Source organism: Somniosus microcephalus, chromosome 11 (assembly GCF_052327205.1).
Source record: "Somniosus microcephalus isolate GS21.2 chromosome 11, FLI_Smic_1.0, whole genome shotgun sequence".
Lineage (NCBI taxonomy): Eukaryota > Metazoa > Chordata > Chondrichthyes > Squaliformes > Somniosidae > Somniosus > Somniosus microcephalus.
In genome coordinates, this window is record NC_140997.1 from 226,601,530 (window position 1) to 226,628,988 (window position 27,459).

At 46.2% G+C, this 27,459-nt stretch overlaps 1 protein-coding gene across 3 annotated transcripts in view; it reads right to left on the reverse strand.

Moving 5' to 3' along the window:
• Window positions 1–27,459, reverse strand: part of dalrd3 (DALR anticodon binding domain containing 3) — an 89,357-nt gene that overhangs the window by 48,087 nt on the left and 13,811 nt on the right. For all 3 annotated transcript variants that reach the window (XM_086002070.1, XM_086002069.1, XM_086002071.1), the window contains exons 4-12: window positions 26,854–26,906; window positions 25,726–25,842; window positions 22,318–22,388; window positions 14,799–14,857; window positions 13,720–13,802; window positions 11,522–11,648; window positions 8,896–8,954; window positions 4,166–4,279; window positions 165–233 (exon numbers count right to left, since the gene is read on the reverse strand). In XM_086002070.1, coding sequence (XP_085858196.1) covers window positions 165–233; window positions 4,166–4,279; window positions 8,896–8,954; window positions 11,522–11,648; window positions 13,720–13,802; window positions 14,799–14,857; window positions 22,318–22,388; window positions 25,726–25,842; window positions 26,854–26,906 — 752 coding nt within the window. The remainder of the gene's footprint in view (window positions 1–164; window positions 234–4,165; window positions 4,280–8,895; window positions 8,955–11,521; window positions 11,649–13,719; window positions 13,803–14,798; window positions 14,858–22,317; window positions 22,389–25,725; window positions 25,843–26,853; window positions 26,907–27,459) is intronic.

The following is a 27,459-nucleotide window of genomic DNA, read 5'->3' on the forward strand; positions in this document are numbered from 1 at the left end:
CAGATGGAATCTCAAATAAAAAGAGAAACAAACAATCTTCAAATGGTGAGGTCAATACTGAGATTCTAGCTCTCAGCCCTATGAATGAGAGCCACCCACCATTGAATTTGATTGGACAGTACACAGTGACAGTGGAAGGATTAAGTTATAATATTGATACTTACTCCAAGGATGTGCACACGGTTGTAATAGGAGCTGAAATCCATGCTGAGGTTTACAAGAAACTTGCACACCTAAAACACAAGTTATAATGGGACGAGTATTCAATAATTAATAAAGAGTAGCGCCTTTCACAACCTCAAGATGTCCCAAAATGCTTTACAGCCAACAAAGTACTGCACTTTTTGAAGTGTAGTCGCTGTTGTAATGTAGGAAACGTGGCAGCCAATTTGCGCACAGCAAGGTCCCACCAACAGCAATGTGATAATAACCAATCATCTGTTTTAGGTGTTGGTTGAGGGATAGATGTTGGCCAGGACTCTGGAAGGACTTCCCTGCTCTTCTTTGAACAAGGCTGTGGGATCTTTTACGTCCCCAAGAGGGCTCATCCGAAAGACGGCACCTCCAACAATGCAGCACTCCCTCAGCACTGCACTGCAGGGTCAGCCTAGATTTTTGCGCTCAAGACCCTGGAGTGGGACTTGAACCACAACCTTCCGACTCGGCGGCGAGAACGCTAGCACTGGGCACGACTGACACCTCAACAACCTGCAATTATATGTAGTCCTTCCCAGGGGGCGAGGACACCGTGAAGGAGCTGGGAGATTAAGTGGAGGTGGGAGGGGAGGAGAGGAGGGGAAGAACAGTTGGAGAGGCTCAAGAAGCTTTAAGGGAAGGAGAGAGGAAGGCAGGGGAGGTGTTTTAGGGAGAGCATTCCAAACAGAAGGGGCGGTAGTGACTGAAAAGACCAGCCCTCAATGGTGGAGCAGATGATGATCCGCAATCTGGAGTTGTAGAATCGCTGGGACATAAGGTGTGGCTTTTAGATGCTGTCGTTTATGTACAAGACTTGATTTTTCTTGTTCAGTACATCAATGTTAAATAGACTGCATTTCAAGCCACAGGGTCATAGAGTCATAGAGTTTTACAGCACAGAAAGAGGCCCTTCGGCCCATCGTGTCTGCGCCGCCCATCCCTCCCTGTCCAGTCTAATCCCATTTTCCAGCATTTGGTCCATAGCCTTGTATGCAATGGCATTTCAAGTGCTCATCCAAATGCTTCTTGAATGTTGTGAGGGTTCCTGCCTCTACCACCCTTTCAGGCAGTGAGTTCCAGCTTCCAACCACCCTCTGGGTGAAAAAGTTCCTCCTCAAATCCCCCCTAAATCTCCTGCCCCTTACCCTGAATCTGTGCCCCCTTGTTATTGACCCCCCTACTAAGGGGAAAAGTTCCTCTTTATCTACCCTATCTATGCCCCTCATCATTTTGTACACCTCAATCAGGTCCCCCCTCAGCCTCCTTTGCTCCAAGGAAAACATCCCCAGCCTGTTGAGTCTTTCTTCATAGCTGAGGCGCTCCATCCCAGGTAACATCCTGGTGAATCTTCTCTGCACCCTCTCCAAAGCAATCACATCCTTCCTATAGTGAGGCGACCAGAACTGCACACAGTACTCCAGCTGTGGCCTCACCAGCGTTTTGTACAGCTCCATCATAACCTCCCTGCTCTTATATTCTATGCCTCTGCTAATGAAGGCAAGTATCCCATAAGCCTTTTTAACCACCTTATCTACCTGTTCCGCTGCCTTCAGGGATCTATGTACATGTACACCAAGGTCCCTCTGACCCTCTGTACTTCCTAGGGTCCTACCACTCATTGTGTATTCCCTTGCCTTATTTGTCCGTCCAAAATGCATCACCTCGCACTTTTCCGGGTTAAATTCCATTTGCCACTTTTCCGCCCATCTGACCAACCCGTTAATATCGTCCTGTAGCCTGAGGCTTTCCTCCTCGCAATTTACCACCCCACCAATTTTCGTGTCATCCGCGAACTTACTGATCATACCCTTTACATTCTCATCCAAATCATTAATGTAGATCACAAACAGCAAGGGACCCAGCACCGATCCCTGAGGTACCCCACTGGACACAGGCTTCCAGTCACAAAAGCAACCTTCGACCATCACCCTCTGCCTCCTGCCACTCAGCCAGTTTAGGATCCAACGCGCCAAGGCCCCCTGGATCCCATGGGCTCTTACCTTCTTGACCAGTCTCCTATGCGGGACCTTGTCAAAAGCTTTACTGAAGTCCATGTAAACCACATCCACAGCATTTCCCTCATCCACACACCTAGTCACCCCCTCGAAAAATTCAATCAGATTGGTCAGACATGATTTACCCTTGACAAAGCCATGCTGACTATCCCCGATTAATCCTTGCCTCTCCAAGTGGAGACTAATTTTGTCCCTCAGAATTTTTTCCAATAATTTCCCTACCACAGATGTTAGGCTCACTGGCCTGTAATTCCCTGGTTTATCCCTGCTACCCTTCTTGAATAATGGTACTACGTTAGCTGTTCTCCAGTCCTCTGGTACATCCCCTGTGGCCAGAGAGGTTCTGAAAATTTGTGTCAGAGCCCCTGCAATCTCCTCCTTTGCCTCACACAACAGCCTGGGATACATCTCGTCCGGGCCTGGGGATTTATCCACTTTTTGGCCTGCTAAAACCGCTAGTATCTCCTCCCTCTCGATGCTAATATGTTCAAGTATGTCACAGTCCCCTTGCCCGACTTCTATGTCTACATCGTCTTTCTCCATAGTGAACACTGAGGCAAAAAATTCATTTAAAACCCCACCTACTTCATCTGGCTCTACACACAGCTTGCCACTTTGGTCCCTAATGGGCCCTACCCTTTCCCTGGTTATCCTCTTGCCCTTAATATACTTATAAAACATCTTAGGATTTTCCTTTATTTTGCTCGCCAGTGTTATTTCATGGCCCCTCCTCGCCCTCCTAATTTCCTTTTTAAGTATGCCCCTGCACCTCTTATACTCCTCTAGGGCTTCCACCGTCTTTGGTCTTTTGTAACTGCCAAAAGCCCCCCCTTTATTCCTAATGCATTTTTGTATATCCTTTGTCATCCAAGGTTCCCTTTGTTTGTTGGTCCCACCCTTGACCTTTACAGGAACATGTTGGTGTTGTACTCTCTCTATTTCCCTTCTGAAAGCCTCCCACTGTTTTGATGTGGATTTTCCTATAAGTAGCTGCTCCCAGTCCACTTTTGCCAGATCCTGTCTTATCTTATTAAAATCGGCCTTCCCCCAATTTAGAACCCTGATTTCCGGGCCGTCTTTGTCTTTTTCCATGACCACCTTAAATCTCACCGAATTGTGGTCACTATCGCCAAAATGCTCTCCTACAGACACTTCCACCACCTGCCCGGCTACATTCCCTAGAATTAGGTCCAGTACCACCCCCTCTCTTGTAGGACTTTCTACATGTTGGCTCAAAAAGCTTTCCTGGATGCACTTTAAGAATTCTGCTCCCTCCAAGCCTTTCACACTCTGACTATCCCAATTTATATTGGGGAAGTTGAAATCCCCCACTATTACTACCCTATTATTTTCACACTTTTCTGATATCTGCCTGCATATCTGTTCCTCTATCTCCCCCTGACTGTTTGGGGGCCTATAGTACACTCCCAGCAAGGTGCTTGACCCCTTTTTGTTTTTAAGTTCTACCCATATGGCCTCATTAGAGGAACCCGCTAATATATCATCCCTCCTTACAGCAGTAATAGACTCCTTAATTAATATTGCAACACCCCCTCCCCTTTTACACCCCCCTCTGTCTCGCCTGAAGATTCTATACCCCGGAATATTTAGCTGCCAGTCCTGACCCTCCCTCAACCATGTCTCCGTGATAGCAACAATATCGTACTCCCATGTGTTCAACAACAACTTCAGTTCATCCACCAGGGTGCTTGACACTGTGAAACAGCCTGGGTACCTGGCATTCTAACGCACTTAGGCACGTGTAAAACATGAAACTAATGCAGTGCAGTTAGGTGAGTTTGGAAACAGTGGGGCTAATTGGATCGCTCTTGCAAAGAGCCGGCACTGGCAATGATGGGCCGAATGGCCTCCTTCTGTGCTGTAAGAATCTACGATAAAAGTCTTGAAGACATTTCAGTTTGAAATGAAAGCCCTTCTTCATCGGTTCTACTTACTGTTTCAGTGTTGACGGTCAGGCGAATCCCTGCAGCTGAACTCAAGGACTGTGTAGTCTGGCAAAGTACTTCTCTGAATGGAATAATATAATTGTACAGCAACAGCCACTCCCCCTGCACAAAGAGGAAACGGTGGTTACTCTTCCAGCTTAAATGAACATAACTTGAATGTTTAATAAAACATTTGTAGTGAAACATTTTTGTTATGAGTGAAGACAATTTTACTGATCATCGTTCATTCCAGGGTTCTGTGGTCCATTACAAATGACCTGCTACAGGAAACTTCCGATTTACCGGCACCTAAATAACCGGAAATCTCGGTTAACCGGCAAAACTCAGGAGTAGGTTCAGGTAAGTTTTATTACTTGCCTTCCTCGATCTGTTGCTGTGCAAGGGTGTGGCTGCAGCTGTTGCTAAGCTACAGAGACGCTTGAAACTTGTGGCCACAGGGTTTGTTGTTTTATACGGAGCTCTCAGCTCTCCGTATCTTTTACTATAGCTTTCGGTTATCCGGAATTTTTGATGAACCGGCACCACGTCGGTCCCGTCGGTGCCGGATAAAAAAAAGTTTCCTGTACTTGGAGTTACACATATTGGGAGGGTTTGCACAGTTCAATTGACAAGGTCCAAACAGGCTTGGGTCTGGCAAGAAAATAGATGTTTAGCCTGGCTTATACCCGCTGCTTTGTACATCCGGTTTTCCATTGCCGGAGCTGTCGTGTGCCAAGCCGGGGGGGGGGGGGGGGGGGGGACAGTCAGATCCCAGAACCGCAAGGTTAGTTCTGATCGCTGGACACTCCTCACTCTGGAGCCAGCTGTGGTCGCGGGGGGCGGGATGGTGGCTATACCCGCACAAGTTTCATGGTGAGTTGCGCCGCTCAGCTTGCCGTTCACGCGGGGCTCCTGGTTTATGCTGTCTGTCTGCCTGCCTGCCTGCCAAGGGCTCGCTCATGTTTGTCAATTGTCTAATGACCAACTGGAGACTGTCCTTGTTGGTGGAGGGGGTGTAAGTGGCTCTGGGGTCAAGGAGGCTGAGCAATTAAAAATAAAATGCTTTCATGTAACAACTTTCAGGACATCCCAAAGCGCTTTACAGCCATCAAAGTAGTTTTTGAAGTGTAGCCACTGTTGTAATGTAGGAAATCAATCAATGATTGGAACTTCAGATTCAGTAATCCAATCGAGGGTTAGGCAGATCTGCAGTACTCCAGGGTGCTACTGATTAACCAGCCAGCCTGGGTCATCAACAGGGCCGGGGGGGGGGGGGGGGTCTAGTCCATTCACTGTGGGCCGGGGGGGGGGGGGGGGGATGGTCTAGACCATTCACTGTGGGCCAGGGGAGGGGGATGGTCTAGTCCATTCACTGTGGGCCGGGGGGGGGGGGAGATGGTCTAGACCATTCACTGTGGGCCGGGGGAGGGGGGGGGATGGTCTAGACCATTCACTGTGGGCCGGGGGAGGGGGATGGTCTAGACCATTCACTGTGGGCCGGGGGGGGGGGATGGTCTAGTCCATTCACTGTGGGCCGGGGGGGGGGGGGGAGATGGTCTAGACCATTCACTGTGGGCCGGGGGGGGGGGGGGGGGGGGGGATGGTCTAGACCATTCACTGTGGGCTACGATTCTTCACATTGACTTCCAGAATTATCTGAAGCCCAATGTCTCAACGCGTATACTAACCTTACCAGGAGTCATGCGTATAAATTACTCAAGGGTAGGGCGAGGCTAGATGTTCGACGGGTCTTCTTTTCCTAGAGGATAGTAGACTGTTGGAACAAGTTGCCGGTTCGTGTGGTGAGTGCAGACTCTCTGCAAACCTTATAAAGGGGCTGGGTCCTGGCTGGTGTTGGAGATCGAGTCTTCTAAAAGGTAGGTGAAATACCAGGCAATATAAGCATGGCCAATGTGATCTCCTGGTCGAGTTTTCGATCGCCTAATTGGCCTTGCTTTTTCCCTGGTTTTTATGCCTCTCTGTCTGGGGGTTGGGGTTCTAATCTTCATGCTTCACGATGATGATCTAGACGAGGGAACTAGATGTAATATCTCCAAATTTGCAGATGACACAAAGCTGGGTGGACTTGTGTGCTGTGAGGAGGATGCCAAGAAACTACAGGATGATTTGGACAGGTTGGGTGATTGGGCAGAAGCATAGCAGATGCAATATAATGTGGATAAATGTGAGGTTATCCACTTTGGTGTCAAAAACAGGAAGGCAGATTATTATCTGAATGGCAATAGATTGGGAGAAGGGGAAGTGCAACGAGAACTGGGTGTCCTTGTGCACCAGTCGCTGAAGGTAAGCATGCAGGTGCAGCAAGCAGTTAAAAAGGCAAATGGTATGTTGGCCTTCATAGCGAGAGGGTTCGAGTACAGGAACAAGGATGTCTTGCTACAGTTGTACAGGGCCTTGGTGAGACCACATCTTGAGTATTGTGTGCAGTTTTGGTCGCCTTATCTGAGGAAGGATATTCTTGCCATGGAAGGAGTTCAGCGAAGATTCACCAGGCTGATACCTGGGATGGTAGGAATTACGTATGAGGAGAGATTGGGTCGATTGGGCTTGTACTTGCTGGAGTTTAGAAGAATGAGAGGGGATCTCATTGAAACTTATAAAATTCTGGCAGGACTGGACAGACTAGATGCAGGGAGGATGTTCCCGATGGTCGGGGAATCCAGAACCAGGGGTCACAGTCGAAGGATAGGGGGTAGGTCTTTTAGGACAGAAATTAGGAGGAATTTCTTCATCCAGAGAGTGGTGAACCTGTGGAATTCTCTACCACAGAAGGCAGTAGAGGCCAATTCATTAAATATATTCAAGAAGGAGTTGGATATATTTCTTAAGGCTAAAGGGATCAAGGGGTATGGGGAGAAAGCAGGGACCGGGTACTGAATTTGGATGATCAGCCATGATCGCATTGAATGGCGGAGCAGGCTCGAGGGGCCGAATGGCCTACTCCTGCTCCTATCTTCTATGTTTCTATCACAACTGTGTGGGCAGGCTTGATGGACCAGATAGTCTTTTCCTGCCTGTCATTTTCGTACGTTAACTAAACAAGCAGCAGAAAGCTAACCAGTGCTCCGAGCTAGTAAGCAGCATGGTTTCAGTTGGTTCAACTCCAGCAGTGCTTCCATATATGCTTTGATGTCTCTCAACCTTGACAGTTGCGAGGGTATACATATCAGGAAAGGATGAACAGGCTGGGTCTCTTTTCTCTTGAAAAATGGTTGACGGGTGAACTAATAGAGGTCTTTAAAATTATGAAAGGTTTTGATCAAGTAGACACAGAGAGAATGTTTCCACTGGTGGGGAAGAGCATAACTAGAGGCCATCAATACCAGATAGTCACCAAGAAATCCAATAGGGAATTCAGAAGAAACTTCTTTACTCAGAGAGTGGTGAGAATGTGGAACTCGCTACTACAGGGAGTGGTTGAAGCGAATAGTATAGATACATTTAAGGGGAGGCTAGATAAGCATATGAGGGAGAAGGGAATAGAGGGTTATGCTGATCGAGTTAGATGAGGAAAGACGGGAGGAGGCTCGAGTGGAGCATAAACACCGGCATGAACTGGTTGGGCCGAATGGCCTGTTTCTGTGCCGTATACCCTATGTAAGTTCTCCTGACTTGAGCAAGTTATGTGTCTCTCTATAGGGAGTATGTGCATGCCCCATACCTGGCCAATTAACCTGAAAATTAGAGCCAGGCCGTTCAGGGGTGAAGTCAGGAAGCACTTCTTCACACAAAGAGTAGCGGAAATCTGGATCACACTGCTCCCAAAAAAGCTGTTGAGGCTGGAGGTCAATTGAAAATTGCAAAACTGTGCTCGAAAGATTTTTGTTCGGCAGGGGTATTAAGGGATGCAGAACTAAAACGGATTCCAATTTAAACTTTACCCCGCTGGATATCTCAGCAACTTGTTTTGGAGACTCTTTAGCACGGTGATGGGTTCCAGTGCGTGTCAGGCACCCGACTGATTTAGAACTAAAAGTAGCCAGCCCCCTCATTACACACGGACAAAGCTATGAAATTTTAATTACTTCAAAAAAAAAAACACTAATGTAAATGGAAGACTTAGTCAAAACAGAAAACAAGCTTCAGAACATCCTGTGGCACAGTCAGGGGTACGGTAGCACAGTGGTTATGTTACTGGGCTAGTAATCCAGAGGCCTGGACTAATGATCCAGAGACACAAGTTCAAATCCCACCACGGCAGCTGGGGAATTTAAATTCCGTTAATAAAAATTGTCACAAAAACCCATCTTTCCTTCCCTAAATCTGCAGTCCTTACCTGGTCTGGCCTATATGTGACGTCAGGCCCACAGCAGTGTGGTTGACCCTGAAATGGCCGAGCAAATCACTCAGTTGTTTTCAAGGCGGCGGCTCACCACCTCAAGGGCAATTAGGGATGGGATTTCTAATCAGCGGGATGCCTAACACGCACTGAAACCCAATAAATTCTGCAAGATTCTCTCAATCACTGCCACCTTGGTAGATACACAGCTGAGAGGTGTCCCTTGAGGGGCGAATGGTAGGTAAGTGACCCTGTGTCCAACATTCCCCCACCCCACTCCGCCCCCCCCCGTACCCAGTAGCTCTACACGCGGGGCAGCTGCCCCTTGAGGAGGAGACGGTTTGCGGTCCGCAGGTCCTAGCCCTTTGTTCCTAATTACTGGAGCACATTTTAATTCCCATCAATGAGGAGAATAGAAAGGTGATCATGGATACAGTACCTCTTCCCCAAGCGCAGAAAAATTCAACTGGGATGTTTCCGGGAACGGTGGGTACAATCCTGAAAAAGCAAGGAAAATCTGTTTTTAAAAACAAACACTTTTTGCCACCTGAAGTTTAGTATTTGTGGAATCTGTGTCTTAAGATGATTAAAAGGGGTGGGTTGTACTCCAGGTAAATTCTACAGAAAGCCAGACTTGTAAACCTAAACACGGTCTGTTTCTTACTTGACAGCTATTTTTCTAAGCCAATGACTACCCTCCTATCCCTATTGATGCCCCTATTATCTCTGTATGACCCTAATTTTAGTGAGTTCTGCTATTACCCTCCCTGCTTCGAGGGTGATGAGGAAGGGGGGCAGGATGGGGAAAAAAATGACCGTGGGATTGACTTGTCTCCAAGATAACGCGCCTGATGTATCCTCTGCGGCAGGCCATAAGCTGATGCCCAGGCAGGTCAATGATACTCCAAGGCACTACTGACGATCAACCAGCCAGCCTGGCTCATCAATTGGACTTGAAGGAGTAGACTTGTCACTGAGAACTGGAATTTGTGCACAGCAAGCTCCCACAAACAGCAATGTGATCATCTGTTTTAGTGATGTGGGTTGCGGGATCAATATTGGCCCAGGACACCGGGGGAGAACTCCCCTGCTCTTCTGTGAAATAGTGTCGTGGGATCTTTTACGTCCACCTGAGAGAGCAGACGTGGCCTCGGTCAAACGTCTCATCGGAAATACGGCACCTCCGACAGTGCAGCACTTCCTCAGTGTCAACCTGGATTATGTTTGGTTTGGAGATGCGACCGTGATGATGGGTTTTGATATGTCAGACACCTGGCTGACCTAAAAGAAACATATAACTGTATAATTGGCAGATCCCCAGCTCCTTTGTTACAATGAAATCCAATTTCCAAGTCAGCCAGCAATCTAGTGACCCATCCGATGAAGGGTAACATCCTTTTCTATCTGATTAACAATTCACAAAGCAGGGACAGGGTACTGAATTTGGATGATCAGCCACGATCTCATTAAATGGCGGAACAGGTTCGAGGGGCCGAATGGCCTACTCCTGCTCCTATCTTCTATGTTTCACACCCTGACTGGTAAATGCAGCACGCGATGCTGCAGCGAGGCAAATGAACCCGAGAGGACCTGGGTCCAATGTTTGGTGGTTGTTGTTAGCTGATCAGCAGCAGCAGCATGGTGAGGAGAGCGCTGCAGTCGGTCGCTGCGTCCCCCAGACGGGGAAGACATCAGCCCAGGACCTCTGTTCCTGATCGCGATACGGTGACCCCCCTGGTGAAACGTGCGCCTGCTCCTCTGTAATGAGGACGGATAAGCCATTGCTGGTAACACCACCGACTGCCCACGCTCGTATGAAGGAGGGGCCAGATGGGCGAGGGACTGAGGACCCTCGTGGACCTCCAGCATGAGTCAGTGAGAAGAGAAAAGATTCATTTTCCAACCATCTGTGAAGGCTTCTCCTACTATGAGGCCGGTCGCAGTGCTGACGCTGAATGTAAATGCCGGCTGAGAAGAATCAAGATCCCCAACCTGGTGTAGGAACAGGAGTCGGCCATTCAGCCCCTCGAGCCTGTTCCGCCATTCAATGAGATCGTGGCTGATCTGCGACCTAACTCCATATACCTGCCGTTGACACATATCCCTTAATAGCTATGGATAGCAAAAAGCTATCAATCTCAGATTTAAAATTAACAATTGATCTAGCATTAATTGCCATAACCACTGTTTAATCCGCAGGTGCTCATTTCCCAGCAAAAAATAGCTCCCGTCAGTCACCAAAGAACTCGCTCTGAAAAATTAGATGATATTCTGATCGTCTCCTTCGCTATCCCACGATGATTAATTAATTACTAACTGATGGTTTATGAACGAATTAATTATTTTGGTGTTGCTCTTATTTGATGGTTAAATGCAAACTGTGGGATTTTCCAACTGTTTTATATACAATAATAAATCTAAAGCCGCATTTACATGTCTTAAATTCACAACGCACCATGTAATGGTGCAGAACTCAGACCGGCCGTTCCCAGCTCCACCATCCTGGGATTTTTTTTAAAAAATTTTTTTTAATACATGAAGTGGTCCCCGGGAGGATGATCAAATGGAAACCCGCAGCCTCTCGTGCGCCGCGCTCCCTATTTTAATTTTTATTCCTGTTGCCATTCCTGACGGAGGCGGGAGACTTGGGATTCCAATTGCTAAAAGGGAAGGCATTCAGAACTCATTCTATTTTTTAACGGGCCCCCTGCCAACAGCTCGCGAAACCCAACACGCGTTTGTGTTTACAAAAGTTGGGTCATTAAAGGCTGATGTCAATGGTCTGGAGTACAATACATCAGCCGTTAAGAGCACTCCTGTGAATGTAAAGTTGGTTTGAAAGTCTGCTCTAACCAATGAATCAGACTGGGGCTGGCGTGAATGGTCAGGTGAATCTACACCTCTGCCTTTATTCTGCCTGATGCGCTAGCTTGCCTATCTTGACTAAAATATACACCTGCAAATTCTGGGGTTAAGGAGAGAACTGAACGGTAATATGCCTGGCACAGAATAAATAAACAGGCTGCCCGATTCCGCAACCAATACTAAAAGATAGTAGCTCTTACCTTGTTGGACGGACTTGTTGAAATGATCAAATAACGTTGCGAGCCTGGCGCAGTTGTACATGACGAATGCTCCACTTCTTGTCCCTTTGGTAGAGATGTTGACTGCTTGCGTCAGGTCCAAATTCAGCTAAAATTCACAATAAGGGGCGAGAGAGGGAGAGGGGAAAGTGAATTTCTGTAGTGAACAACTTTTATTTTCCAACATGACTGTCGGCAGCTCCTTGGTCTCAATTTTTGAGAGATTTAAAATCAAATAGTTGTTGCAATAGGATGTTTTTTTTTTTTAATTAAATCAAATGGCTGACATTCTTCTCCAGTGAAGGAATCCCGAGCCTCTCAGTAGTGACACAGAAATACTACTGTCTCTAGCTACCCTAAGAACACAACATAAGAATTCGGAGCAGGAATAGGCCACATGGCCCCTCGAGCCTGCTCCGCCATTCAATAAGATCATGGCTGATCTTCGACCTCAACTCCACTTTCCTGCCCGATCTCCATATCCCTTGATTCCCCAAGGGTCCAAAAATCTATCGCTCTCACCCTTGAATAGACTCAACGATTCAGCATCCACAGCCCTTAGGGGTAGAGAATTCCAAAGAGTCACAACCCTCTGAGTGAAGAAATTCCTCCTCATCTCATCTGCGATCTAACTCCATATACCCGCCTTTGGCCCATATCCCTTAATACCTTTGGTTAACAGAAAGCTATCAATCTCCGATTTAAAATTAACAATTGATCTAGCATCAACTGCCGTTTGCAGAAGAGAGTTCCAAACTTCTACCACCCTTTGTGTGTAGAAATGTTTCCTAATTTCACTCCTTAAAGGTCTGGCTCTAATTTTTAGACTATGCTCCCTAGTTCTAGACTCCCCAACCAGCGGAAATAGTTTCTCTCTATGCCCCTTAATATCCTGAAAACTTCGATCAGATCACCCCTTAACCTTCTAAATTCAAGGGAATACAACCCTAATTTGTGTAATCTCTCCTCGTAACTTAACCCTTGAAGTCCGGGTATTATTCTGGTAAACCTACGCTGCACTCCCTCCAAGGCCAATATATCCTTCCTAAGGTGTGGAGCCCAGAACTGCTCACAGTGCTCCAGGTGTGGGCTAACCAGGGTTTTGTACAGCTGCAGCGTAACTTCTACCCCCTTGTACTCTAGTCCTCCCCCACTCAGAATGTTTCAATGAGATCACCGCTCATTCTTCTAAACTCCAGAGAGTACAGGCCCAATTTACTGTCCAAAAGATCATGAGATGGATACAGAAGAGGCGGGCGGGGGGGATTGGGGAAAGGGCCATTCAGCCCATCCATCTCACAGGAAACAAAAATTACAGCCTGTTACAGCCTTTGTATCTTAAATAATTCCAGAGTGTTTGCTTCCACTTCCAACCCAGACATCCATTTTGCTTCATCACTGTGTGAAGAAATAATTCCCGCTATCGGCCCTAAATTTCCACTGTCTGCACCAGTGAATCTGGATTTACCAGTTCTGTATCATTTACTATCTTTAAGACCTAGACTTACAGACCAAAGTAGAGGTCATCAATATAAGATAGTCACTAATAAATCCAAAAGGGAATTCAGGAGAAACGTCTTTACCCAGAGAGTGGTGAGAATGTGGAACTCGCTACCACAGGGAGTGGCTGAGGCGAATAGTATAGATGCATTTAAGGGGAAGGTTAGACAAGCATATGAGGGAGAAGGGAATAGAGGGTTATGCTGATAGATTTAGATGAGGAAAGACGGGAGGAGGCTCGAGTGGAGCATAAACGCCAGCATGGACTGGTTGGGCTGAATGGCCTGTTTCTGTGCTGTATATCCTAGTCACCTCCTTTCAATGATGAACATTCTAAATGTTGTCAAATACTATAACACCTGGTGACTTTTCTCTGCACTGTCTCTCGGGTGTGTGACCGGATCACTGCAGTTTTAGTACAGCATCCTCCATTGACTGGGAATGCCCGGGGCTTCCTCGTGGGGAGGGGGAGGGGAAGGAGTCGGTCGGGCCTGCTCGTGGACCAGCTGGCGCTTAACCTGGCCTCCTTCTCACTTTAAAAAATAAATAAATAAAGGTTAAGAATGATGGGTGTTGCAGCAAGACTTGGAAGAAAAGCAGAGGATGAGAAAGTAAGGGTTAAGAAACAAAGAATATCTTCCCTCGCCTGCCCCCAAACTACGTCATGTTGGATTACTTACTGGACTGCGGTGTGCTGTCGCTAACAGTTCAAACCGGATGGTGGCTGCGGTCATGTTGCTGATGATTTCAGCCCACGAATCCCCTAGGAAAATATGCAGTAAAACTTGTTAGAACCTTTAGAACAGGGGAAACAATTTCCCCATTGAGTCCATTCCTTCTTCAGGTAGCAATCCTGCCTACCCACTGTCTGAGCGTAGTCCTCAATCTCTTCTCTCGAGAAACTGGTCCGATTGTCTCTTGCACCATATAGTATTGGCCATTCCAGAGGTTTGCCGTGGTAACTTTTTCATCCAAAGGTCAACTGCAGAACAAATTCCACCTAACTTCCACTTCCTAATCCTAAAGGTCTATCTTTTAATGTGCCCCCCTTATATTTTTAAACCTTTTGCCTCAATGAACAATTTGCATCATCTTGTCAATCTCCTTCATAAACTTCAATGTTGGTTACAGAGATGAGCCACACTACTCACTGCCTTAACCAGCTGAGCCACTGAAACATAGAAACATAGAAGATAGGAGCAGGCCCCTCGAGCCTGCTCTGCCATTTAATGCGATCATGGCTGATCATCCAAATTCAGTACCCTGTCCCTGCTTTCTCCCCATACCCCTTGATCCCTTTAGCCTTAAGAAATATATCCAACTCCTTCTTGAATATATTTAATGAATTGGCCTCTACTGCCCTCTGTGGTAGAGAATTCCACAGGTTCACCACTCTCTGGGTGAAGAAATTCCTCCTCATTTCTGTCCTAAATGGCTTACCCCTTATCCTTAAACTGTGACCCCTGGTTCTGGACTCCCCGACCATCGGGAGCATCCTTCCTGCATCTAGTCTGTCAACTTGTGTTTCTTTAAACTGCGGTGCATAATATAATTCAATCCCCACCGACAAACGCATCTGTCCAGGAGCCTTGGTACTCGTGCCACTAACACTCTCCGCAGCGGCACTGGTTTTATGACCCGGCCAAAGAGAACCATGTTGAGACGTCCTATTGTCAAGGTCACTGACACCATGATCTAAAGGGAAGCAGCAGGGACTGGGCAACGCACTTGTCTAGGACACCGGATAGTCGAATTATACCTTGCACTAGGTTTCCGTACTTCATCACAGATGCCTCCTGCATTTGAGACCTTCGGAACCTGGCAAAAAAAAATTGAGTGAATGCTTTAATAGGTCATTTGTCTGAAATCTCTTGAGTTCTCTAATTTAGCCTTGCTCCAAATTATCAATGCTTTTAATGATTAAAGTAATTAAATACTACCAAAAAAGGACATTTTTAGGATTTGGGCTGCGTTAAAACTTTATTGGGCAGTATTTTCCGATGCCTACGGGTGTGTGCGGGCTTTACACACACCTGTAGGGACATCGGAAATGCCGGTTTCAGGCATGCACAGCGCATGCACTGAAAACCGTCATTTCCGAAATGTCAAGAATGCTCTTGACAGATCGGACGCCTGCCCTGGAGAAGGGCCTCTGTGGGGGGAGAGTTCCGCTTTCTGCAAAACCTCCGCCCGCTGAAAACCCTTAGAAATCTTACGCCTGGTAAAAGCACAGCGTACGGCCTGCTTTTACTAGAATAAGAGTTGAAAAAAGTTTTTTTTTTTAATTTCACTCATTTATCATTTAAAAATACTTTAAAAAAGGTAAGTTTATTTTTAGCCCCGTAAAAAAACTTTAATTACTTTTTTCAAAAAATTGAATTTGTTTAAAATATTTAATTTATTGTAATTTCAACTCATTTTAAAAATGTGATTTTTTAATTTAATGTTTTAGTGTTTTTGGGGTGATCTCCATTCATATATTTGACAGGTCTATCTGTCAAGTGTATGAAGGGAGATTCCCTTCTCCTATTGGCTCCCCATGGCCCACATATGATCCCAGGGACGCTAGCGAAACGCATGTGCCTCTGGGATATGCGGGCCCTGCGCATTTCCAGTTGGAGAGGCCCAGGAACAGCAGTATATGCACCTCGGGAGCCCTCAGGTAAGTCCGTAGATTTTTTCCAGCTCGGAGGCCTCCGCACGCAGGAAGCCTCCGATTGGAAAATACGGGCCGTTATATTAAGTAAATTGTCTACGATTGGTGAAGGAGTGCTGCCCTGCTGGAGAAAGTCAGATGCGGGCAGTACCTCCTACTGTTGCTCCAAGATGCCAAGGGCAGTGGGGACCAGCTCATTTCTGCATCTTCCTCCAAAGGGTAGGTTCTGTCCATTGTGGGAGGCAACAATTTAGAAGCCAGGAACTTCCCTTTAGATGAGAGTGTCTTCTCCTGCATTGTCAGAGCACCTGGACTACAGCTCACCTTCTCGGGCAGGCTATGGCGCCTTGTGTGCGAAGCCGGAAGGGAAATATTACTAGGTTTAACTCGTTCAAAGGGACATTTTGTGCCACTTTTAAATCTTGTACTACAGACCCTGTTTCTCCAGCAATTTTGAGTACTTACTGATGGTATTTCATGTGTGTTCTAAACTGTTCACCAGACTGATACCTGGGATGGCAGGAATGACGTATGAGGAGAGATTGGGTCGATTGGGCTTATACTTGCTGGAGTTCAGAAGAATGAGATGAGATCTCATTGAAACTTATAAAATTCTAACAGGACTAGACACAGGAAGGATGTTCCCGATGGCCGGGGAGTCCAGAACCAGGGGTCACAGTCTAAGGATAAGGGGTAAGCCATTTAGGACAGAGATGAGGAGGAATTTCTTCACCCAGAGAGTGGTGAACCTGTGGAATTCTCTACCACACAAGGCAGTTGAGGCCAATTCATTAACTATATTCAAGAAGGAATTAGATATATTTCTTAAGACTAAAGGGATCAAGGGATATGGGGAGAAGACAGGGACAGGGTACTGAGTTTGGATGATCAGCCATGATCTCATTGAATGGCGGAGCAGGCTCGAGGGGCCGAGTGGCCTACTCCTGCTCCTATCTTTCTATGTTTCTATGTAAATCTAGGTCAGTTCACTGATGGTTAGGACAAGTGACTTGTTATCATTTACATAATGGTGTTTTCAGTCCTCCCAGGATTTCTTGTGGAAAAAGTGCAGAAAATCACAGGCTTTGAGGGATATTGTGCTTTGTCAAATCGCAGTCTGGTGTCTCTTCTGGACATGTTTGAGTAATATTTGCAGATGCCAACAACCTGAATTTATATAGTGCTATTCACTTTATATATTTTTTAAAAATTCCACAGTGCTTTACAAATTTGGGCGCTAAGCAAAAGTAGGGGGGAAAAAAATAAGGTAAGTGTTTGAGGAAGCTTTTGAAACATAGAAACATAGAAACATAGAGATAGGAACAGGAGTAGGCCATTCGGCCCTTCGAGCCTGCTCCGCCATTCAATGAGATCATGGCTGATCTTCGTCTGAGATCATAGCTGATCTTATCAGTTCAGTACCCCATCCCCGCCTTTTCTCCGTAACCCTTAATCCCCTTAGCCTTCAGAAATATATCCAATTCTCTCTTGAAAATATTTATTGAATTAGCCTTCACAGCCCTCTGTGGCAGGGAATTCCACAGGCTCACCACTCTTTGAGTGAAGAAATTCTTCCTCATCTCTGTTTTAAATGATTTGCCCGCTATTTTTAGACTGTGGCCCCTGGTTCTGTGCTCCCCTGCCATTGGAAACATTCTCTCTGAATTCAGCCTGTCCAGGCCTGCCATAATTTTATATGTTTCGATGAGATCCCCTCTCAATCTTCTAAACTCCAGTGAGTACAAGCCCAAACTATTCAATCTCTCCTCGTAGGTCATTCCCGCCATTCCAGGTATCAGCCTGGTGAATCGCCGCTGCACTCTTTCCATGGCAAGAACATCCTTCCGCAGATGGGGCGACCAAAACTGTACACAATACTCCAGATGTGGTCTCACCAGCACCTTGTACAGCTGTAGTAAGGTATCCCTATTCCTATACTCGAACCCCCTTGATATGAAGGCCAACATACCATTTGCCTTCTTAATCGCCTGTTGCACCTGCATGCTCTCCTTCAGTGACTGGTGCACAAGAACACCCAGGTCCCTCTGCACTTCCCCATCTCCCAATCTATTGCCATTTAGATAATAATCCACCCTCCTGTTTTTACCCCCAAAGTGGATAACCTCGCATTTATCCACATTATAGTGCATCTGCCACGTATCCGCCCAGTCCCCCAACCTGTCCAAATCGCATTGTAGCCTCCTGACATCCTCATCAGAGCCCACCCCTCCTCCTAGTTTAGTGTCGTCAGCGAATTTGGAAATATTGCATCCAATTCCCTGATCCAGATCATTTATATATATTGTGAACAGCTGGGGTCCCAGGACAGATCCTTGCGGCACCCCGCTGGTCACTGCCTGCCACTCCGAAAACGAGCCGTTTATTCCAACTCTCTGTTTTCTATCCGCCAGCCAGTTCTCTATCCACGTTAATACTTTGCCCCCAATCCCATGAGCCTTAATTTTGCATGATAATCTTTTGTGTGGAACCTTATCGAAGGCTTTCTGGAAGTCAAGGTACACCACATCCACTGGCTCTCCCCCATCTATTTTACCAGTTACTTCCTCAAAAAATTCCAGCAGATTAGTCAAACACGATTTACCCTTTGTAAATCCATGTTGACTCTGTCCGATCCTTTCCCCATTTGTCAAGTGCTCCGCTATTTTATCCTTAATAATGGACTCTAGCATTTTGCCCACAACCGATGTAAGGCTTACTGGTCTATAATTCCCTGCTTTCTCTCTACCCCCCTTTTTAAATATTGGGGTAACATTAGCTACCCTCCAATCCACGGGTACTGTTCCCGAGTCAATGGAGTTCCGGAAGATGATCCTTAGAGCATCTGCTATCTCCAGGGCCACCTCCTTAAGTACCCTAGGATGTAGTTTATCAGGCCCCGGGGATTTGTCGGCCTTCAGTCCCCTCAACTTACCCAACACCATATCCCTAGAGATACTAATTTCTGTCAGCTCCTCCCTCTCATTAGTCCCTATGTTTGCCGATATTCCTGGGAGGTTATTTGTGTCCTCCTTTGTGAATACAGAACCAAAGTATGAGTTTAATTGGTCTGCCATTTCCTTATTCTCCATTATATATTCTCCCGAATCGGACTGCAAGGGACCGACTTGGGATTTTACCAGTCTTTTCCTCCTGATATACCGATAAAAGCTTTTGCAGTCTGTCTTTATGTTTGCTGCAAGTTTACTTTCGTATTCTATTTTCCCCTTCCTGATTAATCCCTTTGTCCTCTTTTGCTGTATCCTGTACTGCCCCCAATCTTCCGGTCTGGTGCTTTTTTTTGCCAGTTGATATGCCCTTTTTTTTGATTTTATGCTGTCCCTAATTTCCCTCGTTATCCACGGTTGAGTCACCTTTTTAGGTTTATTTTTATGCCAAACCGGTATAAACATGTTCTGGAATTCTTCCATTCTATCTTTGAAGGAGGAGATGGTGAGAGTACAGGGGTGTGGTGGCTATGGGCTCAGTTTTGAGGAGATGGATGCAGAAAGGAGACGCACGCAAGACCAGAGTAGAGTGGCGGGTGTATCTTCGATCGGACGGGGGCTGCAGAAGTAACGTGGAGGGGATTTGAAGACTTTGGTTCCGAGAGCTAAAATAGTCCTGATCACTCTTTTTCCCCTTTTAAAAAAATTACGGTACAAAAATAAACCGAAACCAGCGCATGACGCCGTCGGCACAGTAAATAGAGTTAAACGATGTACTGGGCTTTTACTGCTGAGAACCAGGTTGAAACCCAGCCCAGAGCAACAGGATAAAAGTCAACTCTCTTTGCAACCATTTGGAATATGAAATGCAGTTCTGAATGGGCACGGGTGCACGGCACAAAACTGACAATAAAACTGCAATTGCACTTAGGCTGTACGACGCCTGATGGGACAAGCTCTTGCGCTGGAGACTAGGCACATTGTAGAGGCAGAGCTGAGAAGCTAAACGCTACATCCAGCGGTGCTGTATCTAACCTGGGAGTTCTTGATGCTTAAAAAAATCCTGACTTTGAGTTAAGTATGTTTAAACCCAATAATTTACTCCCCTTTCTTTCGCTCTCGCTCTCTTTTCCTCTTCCCCCACCCCCCAGCTGAATTTCAAAATTGAGATTCAATTCGTTTTCAAACTCGGGAGTACGGTGCAGGTCTGATGTGATCAACTCTTTAAAATAACTTCTATGAATACACTGTCGGAGAAATTTTCTGCTGTACTGGGCAAACATGGAGAATCTAAAACCATGTGTAGTATGTATATTAAGGGAATCAAGGGATATGGGGATAGTGCAGTTGAGGTCGAAGATCAGCCATGATCTTATTGAATGGCGGAGCAGGCTCGAGGGGCCGAATGGCCGACTCCTGCTCCTAATTCTTATGTTCTTATACAGCTGCTTCAACGGGGCAGCGAGGGGGTGGGGGGAATAACTCGCCTCTATTTATGATGATTGCTTAACAAATTTTGGATTCACTTCCTCAGTCACGTGATAGAAATAATTGCTCTTGATCACAAGGCTGCCAACTGTCCACAGTTGCAGTCTGGAGACCAAATTTAAATCTTTATTGTCTAAATTTCCAACTTCCCCTTGACTTTGAACTGCCACTGCAAGACACCCTGAAGTATTGCTTCGTCCTTAAGAAATTGTTTGAGTCAGGATTCTGAGAGGCTGGCCTTGTGCCTTTTGAATTCTATTCTGATAAGACATTTTTCTTTAAAAAATCTTTCTTTACACTAACTTTGATAACAACGGGGAGAGAAACCTGGGCTTGTATTTTGTGTTTTCCTTCTTTGCTGTTCCTCTATAGACGAACCAGAGGGTTGTAAGGCACTCTGAGGGTTCAGTACTATCCCAGGACTTATCATGGTCAAAATCTAGGACTTTTTTAACAACAGAAAATGCTGGATGCACTCAGCAGGCCAGGCAGCATCCGTGGAGAGAGAAACAGAGTTAACGTTTCAGGTCTGGGACCCTTCATCAGAACTGGAAAAGGCTAGAGATGTAACAGATATTAAGCCGGTGCAGAGGCGGGCGGGGAGGGGAGGATCTGAAGGAACAGTCTATGCTAGGGTGGGAGGCAGGGAAGATTAAATGTTGCAAATGGGGATGGCAGAATCACACAGCCTGAAAAATGGGGCAGGGGTTATAGTCTGAAATTGTTGAACTCAATGTTGAGTCCAGAAGGCTGTACGTTGAGCTTCATTGGAACAGTGTAAGAGGCCGAGGACAGAGAGGTCAGAGTGGGAGTGGAGCGGAGAATTAAAATGACAGGCGACCGGAAGCTCGGGGTCACCCTTACGGACTGAATGGAGATTTTCCGCAAAGCGGTCGCTCAATCTGCGTTTGGTCTCCCCACTGTAGAGGAGACCGCATCGTGAGCAGCGAATACAGTATACTAGATTGCGAGAAGGACAAGTAAATCACTGTTTCACCTGGAAGGGGTGTTTGGGGCCCTGGACAGTGGGAAGGGAGGAGGTATTTTGTTACTGTATTTATGACTTTTTTTTCTCTTTCCCCCACCCTCTCCAGATGAATTCCAAAATTGGGATTAAACGAATTTTTAAATCTGGGAAGATAGTGCAGGTCTGGTGTGATGAACTCTTCCCTGTTTAACACCAGGAGCACTTTGCCTTCTATGTACTGCTGGGCAACACTGAAAGAAATAACTTGCATTTACTAAACACTTTTCATGTCCTCAAGATGTCTATAAACGCTTCACAGTCAATGAATTATTTTTGAAACGCAGTCAGTTTGCGCACAGCAAGGTCCCACAAACGGCGTGGGACGAACGACCAGTTAATTTGTTGCGGGTTGGGACTCCGCTGCTCTTCGAACGGTGCCTTGGGATCTTTTAAATCCAACCGCACGTGCGTACGTGGCCCCGGTTTAATCTCGACCAAAGGATGGCACCTCTGACAATGCAGCACTCCCTTTAGTACTTAATTGTCAGCTTAAATTCGTGCTTGAGGCTAGCGGCGCACTGAGAGTTCGTTACTATTCAAGACTTGTTATCGGATGCATGGTTAAAATTATGGAAGAGAACTGCAAGCGTTTTGGAACTTTTATTGTTTTCAAACAGAGCTTACTGTAATCTAAGCTAATCTATATTTTGTGCTTTATCTATTACGAGTTTTTGGCTTGAGCTAACAGTCTCTGTGTGGTGCATTCCTTCAGTTGGAAAGATTGTGCAAAGCAGTATGGCATACTATTTCTAAGAACAAACTTTATATCGCACCTTTCACGACTTTGGGATGTCCCAAAGCGCCCAATGAAGTACTTCTGAAATGCAGTCACTGTTATCGGAAACGCGGCAGCCAATTTGTGCACAGCAAGCTCCCACAAACAGCAATGAGATAATAACCAGAGAATCTGTTTTAGCGATGTTGAGGGATAAATATGGCCCAGCACAATTTCTGGTGCCTACTTCAGTGTTAAAAAGGTTCGCCTGTTATCCTAAATGCTTTGTGCACAAGGACAAGTTTTATTTCATTACACAGGCATGTGCTTCTCTGATGGAAGTTGATGTTTGCCTTGACCTCAAATAAAAAGGATCGGGGGAAGACAGCCTGAATTGTGACGCCTCCTTTTGTTACGCGCACATCATCAGCTGCAAAGGTGACTTACTGGAAGTACTGAACAGCACTGAGGTGAGAGTTTTCGCCAGTTATTCTCACTGGCCCACACACGAGGTGCCTCTGTGGGTGAAAGAAAAATTCACTGTAAATATTGGGATCCTATGAGCTGGGATCCAGCACCCGCAGGCTACTTACTGCTCCTTCTACGATGTCCAACAACTGTGTGCAGTTCTGGTCGCCACACTATAGGAAGGGTGTGATTGCATTGGAGAGGGTGCAGAGGAGATTCACCAGGATGTTACCTGGGCTGGAGCGCTTCAGCTATGAAGAGAGACTGGACAGGCTGGGTTTGTTTTCCTTGGAGCAGAGAAGGCCGAGGGGGGACCTGATTGAGGTGTACAAAATTATGAGGGGCATAGATAGGGTAGATAGAAAGGAACTTTTCCCTTTAGTAGAGGGGTCAATAACCAGGGGGCATAATTTCAAGGTAAGGGGCAGGAGGTTTAGGGGGGATTTGAGGAAAAACGTTTTCACCCAGAGGGTGGTTGGAATCTGGAACTTACTGCCTGAAAGGGTGGTAGAGGCAGGAACCCTCACAGCATTCAAGAAGCATTTAGATGAGCACTTGAAACGCCATAGCATACAAGGCTACGGACCAAGTGCTGGAAAATGGGATTAGAATAGATAGGGCTTGATGGCCGGCACGGACACGATGGGCCTCTTTCTGTGCTGTATAACTATATGACTCTAACACGTAAACCTCGGAACAGGGCGGCATAGTGTGGCAAGCTATGCGTCACGCCAATGATCCCTTCATAGTACTTTCAAACAACGTCCCCCGCAAGGTGCGCTGCCTCCTGCGCGGCCTGCCTCCCCCCACTGCGCGGCCCATTCAAAGTTTTGCGCATGCGCTGTATCTGCAATGTGAAAGTTGGTGAGCGGCCTGCATGGGACCTTACAGATGACTGCGCGGCCGCACAGCTTAGTGGGAACATTGCTTTCAAAGTGAGGGGGGGGGGTTCACTTCAGTGCCAAATTATGGGCAATGCAACTAGGTGCACTAGGAATGGGATTGAGATCACTGGCTTATTGAATTGGGGCATCTACAATCATCCGTACATTAGTCTTTGAGAGAGAAAAGGGTGCTCATCAAATTTTGAAACTGTTTGAATTTCAAACTCTGATTACTCTGAAACTGAAATAGGTATTGAAGATCCTCCACTCAGTTCAAACTTTAATCGGGCGATTCGAAAGCCTGATCTGCACATCTGAAAACATCACTTTAATATTAGGCAGTGCACGAAGATCAGAGGCCAAAAGAAATGGCTTGGCTCACAAACACCTGAAGGAATCATGCCAATGGTGTTAAGTGCCTGGAATAACCTGCCAGACAGGGTGGAACCGATGCAGACTTTGGACTTGGGAACAGGTGGAGGCCATTCAGCCCCTCAAACCTGTTCCGCCATTCAGTGAGATCATGACTGATCTGCGACCTAACTCCATATACAGTAAACTCTTTCGTATCCGGTACCTACTGGACCGGGATGGTGCCAGTTGATTAAAAATTCCGGATAACGGAGAGGTATACCTACCGAGGCAATTTATAAATCAGCCGACCTTAGACCAGAAGGTGGTAATTCTGTGGGGGTGTTCCGAACTCAGGAGGGGAGGTGGGACACGGAGTGGCAATGGCCCAAGCTGGTTTGGTAAAAGCTGAAGGAGCCACCTGCTTATTCTGACCCCACAAATATACAGTAAAACGTCCCTTAGTGCCATGTTTCAACGCCGCACGTGGAATAAACATGCAGTTAGAATGTGCTTTAATCAGAATACAATTTTGCCGGTTATTAAAGAATTCCGGATGATTAAGTGCCGTTTAAACAAGAGTTTACTGTACCCGCCTTTGGCCATATCCTATAATACCTTTTGGTTAACAAAAATCCTATCAATCTCCAATTTAAAATTAACAATTGACCTAGCATCAACTGCCGTTTGAGTTCCAAACTTTGTGTATAGAAGTGTTTCCTAACTTCACTCCTGCGCGGCCTGCCTCTCCCACTGCACGGCCCAGTCAAACCTCCGTTCACTCCGTGAGGACATAAGAAATAGGAGCAGGAGAAGGCCATTTGGCCCCTCGAGCCTGCTCTGCCATTCAATAAGATCATGGCTGATCTTCTACCTCAACTCCACCTTCCCGCCCGAACCCCATATCCCTTGATTCCCTTAATATCCAAAAATCTATCGATCTCTGAAGCATGATCCCGAGCTTCCAGTCGCCAGTCACTTTAATTCTCCGCTCCACTTCCACTCTGACCTCAGGCTCTTACAGTTCCAATGTAGCTCAACGTAAGCTCGAGGAACAGCACCTCATCTTTCGATTAGGCACTTTACAGCCTTCTGGACTCAACATCGAGTCCAACAATTTCAGATCATAACCGCTGCCCCCATTTTTTCACATGGCAGCTGTTGATGATTTTGCCATCCCCATTTACACCTCTTCTAGACTCATCTTTTGTTTCTTCACTTGTCCCATGACCATCTCCTTTTGCCTTGTACAATCGTACTTTTTGTCATTTAATCTCTCCTGCCATCCACCCTAGCACACCTTCCCTTTTGTTCTTTCCCCCCCTCCCCCTTTCCCGGCCTCTGCACTTTGCTTAAAACCTGTTACATCTCTAACCTTTTCCAGTTCTGACGAAAGGTCATCGACCTGAAACGTTAACTCTGTTTCTCTTCCCCACAGACGCTGCCTGACCTGCTGAGTATTTCCAGCATTTTTCTGTTTTTATTTTTATTCTATTTCCATCACTTCCGACTTATCATTGCGTAACTCAACATCGAGTTCAACAATTTCAGACCATAACCTCGGCCCCTATTTTTTCATATGGCAGCTGTTGATGATTCTGCCATTCCCATTTACACCTCTTCTAGACCCATCTTTTGTTGTTTCTTCACTTGTCCCATTACCATCTCCCTTTGCCTTGCACCATCATCCCTTGTCATTTAATCTCTCCTGCCTTCCAGCCTATCACACACCTTCCCTTTTGTTCTTTCCCCTCCCCCCTTTCTCTGCCTGCTTAAAATCTGTTACATCTCTAACTTTTTCCGGTTCTGACAAAAGGTCATCGACCTGAAACGTTAACTCTGTTTCTCTCTCCACAGATGCTGCCTGACCCACTGAGTATTTTCAGCATTTTCTGTTTTTATTTCACTCCTGAAATGCTTGGTTCTAATTTTTAGACTATGCCCCTTAGTCCTAGACTCCCCAACCAGCGGAAACGGTTTCTCTCTATCTACCCTATCGGTTCCCCTTAATATCTTGAAAACTTTAATCAAATCACCCCTTAATCCTCTGCAGTTTACTGCTGTACCCAAGAACAGGAGCTGGCCATTCAGCCCCTCGAGCCTGTTCCGCCATCGAATTAGCTCATGGCTTATCTGCACCTGTCTGACTCACCTGAGTCACTTGATCTATCCCGGTATTCAGTATTTGCCAGAGCAAGTCAATCTTCTGCTGCTGAAACTCCTCCTCGCAACCCACCACATGGATCACCACACACTGCTCCGAATCCTCCTGAGACTCGAAACACATTCTAGTTATTTTTGAAAACATTTATACATCTGGCTTCATTTTAATCATAGAATCACACAGCACAGAAGGAGGCCATTCAGCCCATCGTGCTTGTGCTGGCTCTTTGAAAGAGCTCTCCAATTAGTCCCACTCCCCTGACCTTTCCCCCCCCCCCCTCCCCCAACAGCCCTGCAAATTTTTCCCCTTTTCAAGTATTTATCCAATTCCCTTTTGAATTTACTATTGAATCGGCTTCCACCGCCCTTTCAGGCAGTGCATTCCAGATCATCATAACTCGCAGCATTAAAAAAAATGCTCCTCATCCGGTCTCTGGTTCTGCCAATTACTGTAAATCTGTGGTTTCTGGTTACCATTATAATGTAAAATAAGGGTTTTATTTTGACAAATCTATGACCCTGTTCCAGTGTGCCAGGTACCACATCTAATTGAAAGCTTTGGTGGGCCCGTCTTTACTAGTGTCACTAATGGCAGTAATTTATACCCGGTTGCTGGCAATCTCTTCCTGTGGAGACCCTCGGCTCTACAGCATGGCTTGTTTAGATCTGGAACAGTTCTGCATCACTGCTTTGCTCGGTTTGCTGAGTGCAGCTAAGACCGATGGGATGAACATTCACATTCGTGTGTGCGCGCGTGCATCGCTAAGCTCTTGGGCCTTGTGAACCCACAGTATCTGGGAGTTTCCAGGACAAAACTATCCATAATTTAACACCGAATGGCAGTGTCACCCACAGGGAGAGCTGGTGCAGAAACTGAAAATATTACAGTGACGCAGCAGGTAATGCTGTTCTGAGGTGGACGTTGAATCAGTGGAGGGAGCTTTATGCTGTATCTGACCGACGCTATAGCAAACTTGGATATGCTTTGTTCTGATACTAAATGTCATAAGGAGAAGTGTCGCACTGGCATCCCTCAGCAAACAGACTTGTAGGTTAGAACAGGAATCAATGGGAAACATTTCAGCCTTTGGAGCATGTAGGCTATGCTTACACTAACCTGTAAGATTGTGTGTTGAAGCTCTGCTATCTGTCTCAAGGCTTCTTCCTGCACTGTACAAAGCAGAATCAATTATACTAGTTTAACATCTGAAAGTGCCACCGAGTAAATACCTTTCCCAGCTCCTATACAGAAAGAATGCTGTGCCTTAGCCATTGGCTTATTGCTTTTAAATGATCCATTCAGTATAGACTGACCCAAACATAACTCCATTTTAAAAACAGACTCCACAACACATCGTAAATTGAATGGCTTTACGTCACTGAAAGACAGACTGACTTGCATTTATATAGCGCCTTTCACCACCTCTGGACGTCCCAAAGCGCTTTACAGCCAATGAAGTACTTTTTGAAGTGTAGTCGCTGTTGTAATGTAGGAAACGTAGCAGCCAATTTGCACACAGCAAGCTCCCACAAACAGCAATGTGATACTGACCAGCTAATGATGTTGATTGAGGGATAAATGTTGGCCAGGATATCAGGGATATCTCCCCTGCTCTTCATCAAAATAGTGCCATGGGTTTTTTACGTCTATCGGACAGGGCAGAGAACGCCTCGGTTTAATATCTCAGACGACACCTCCGACAGTGCAGCGCTCCCTCAGTAG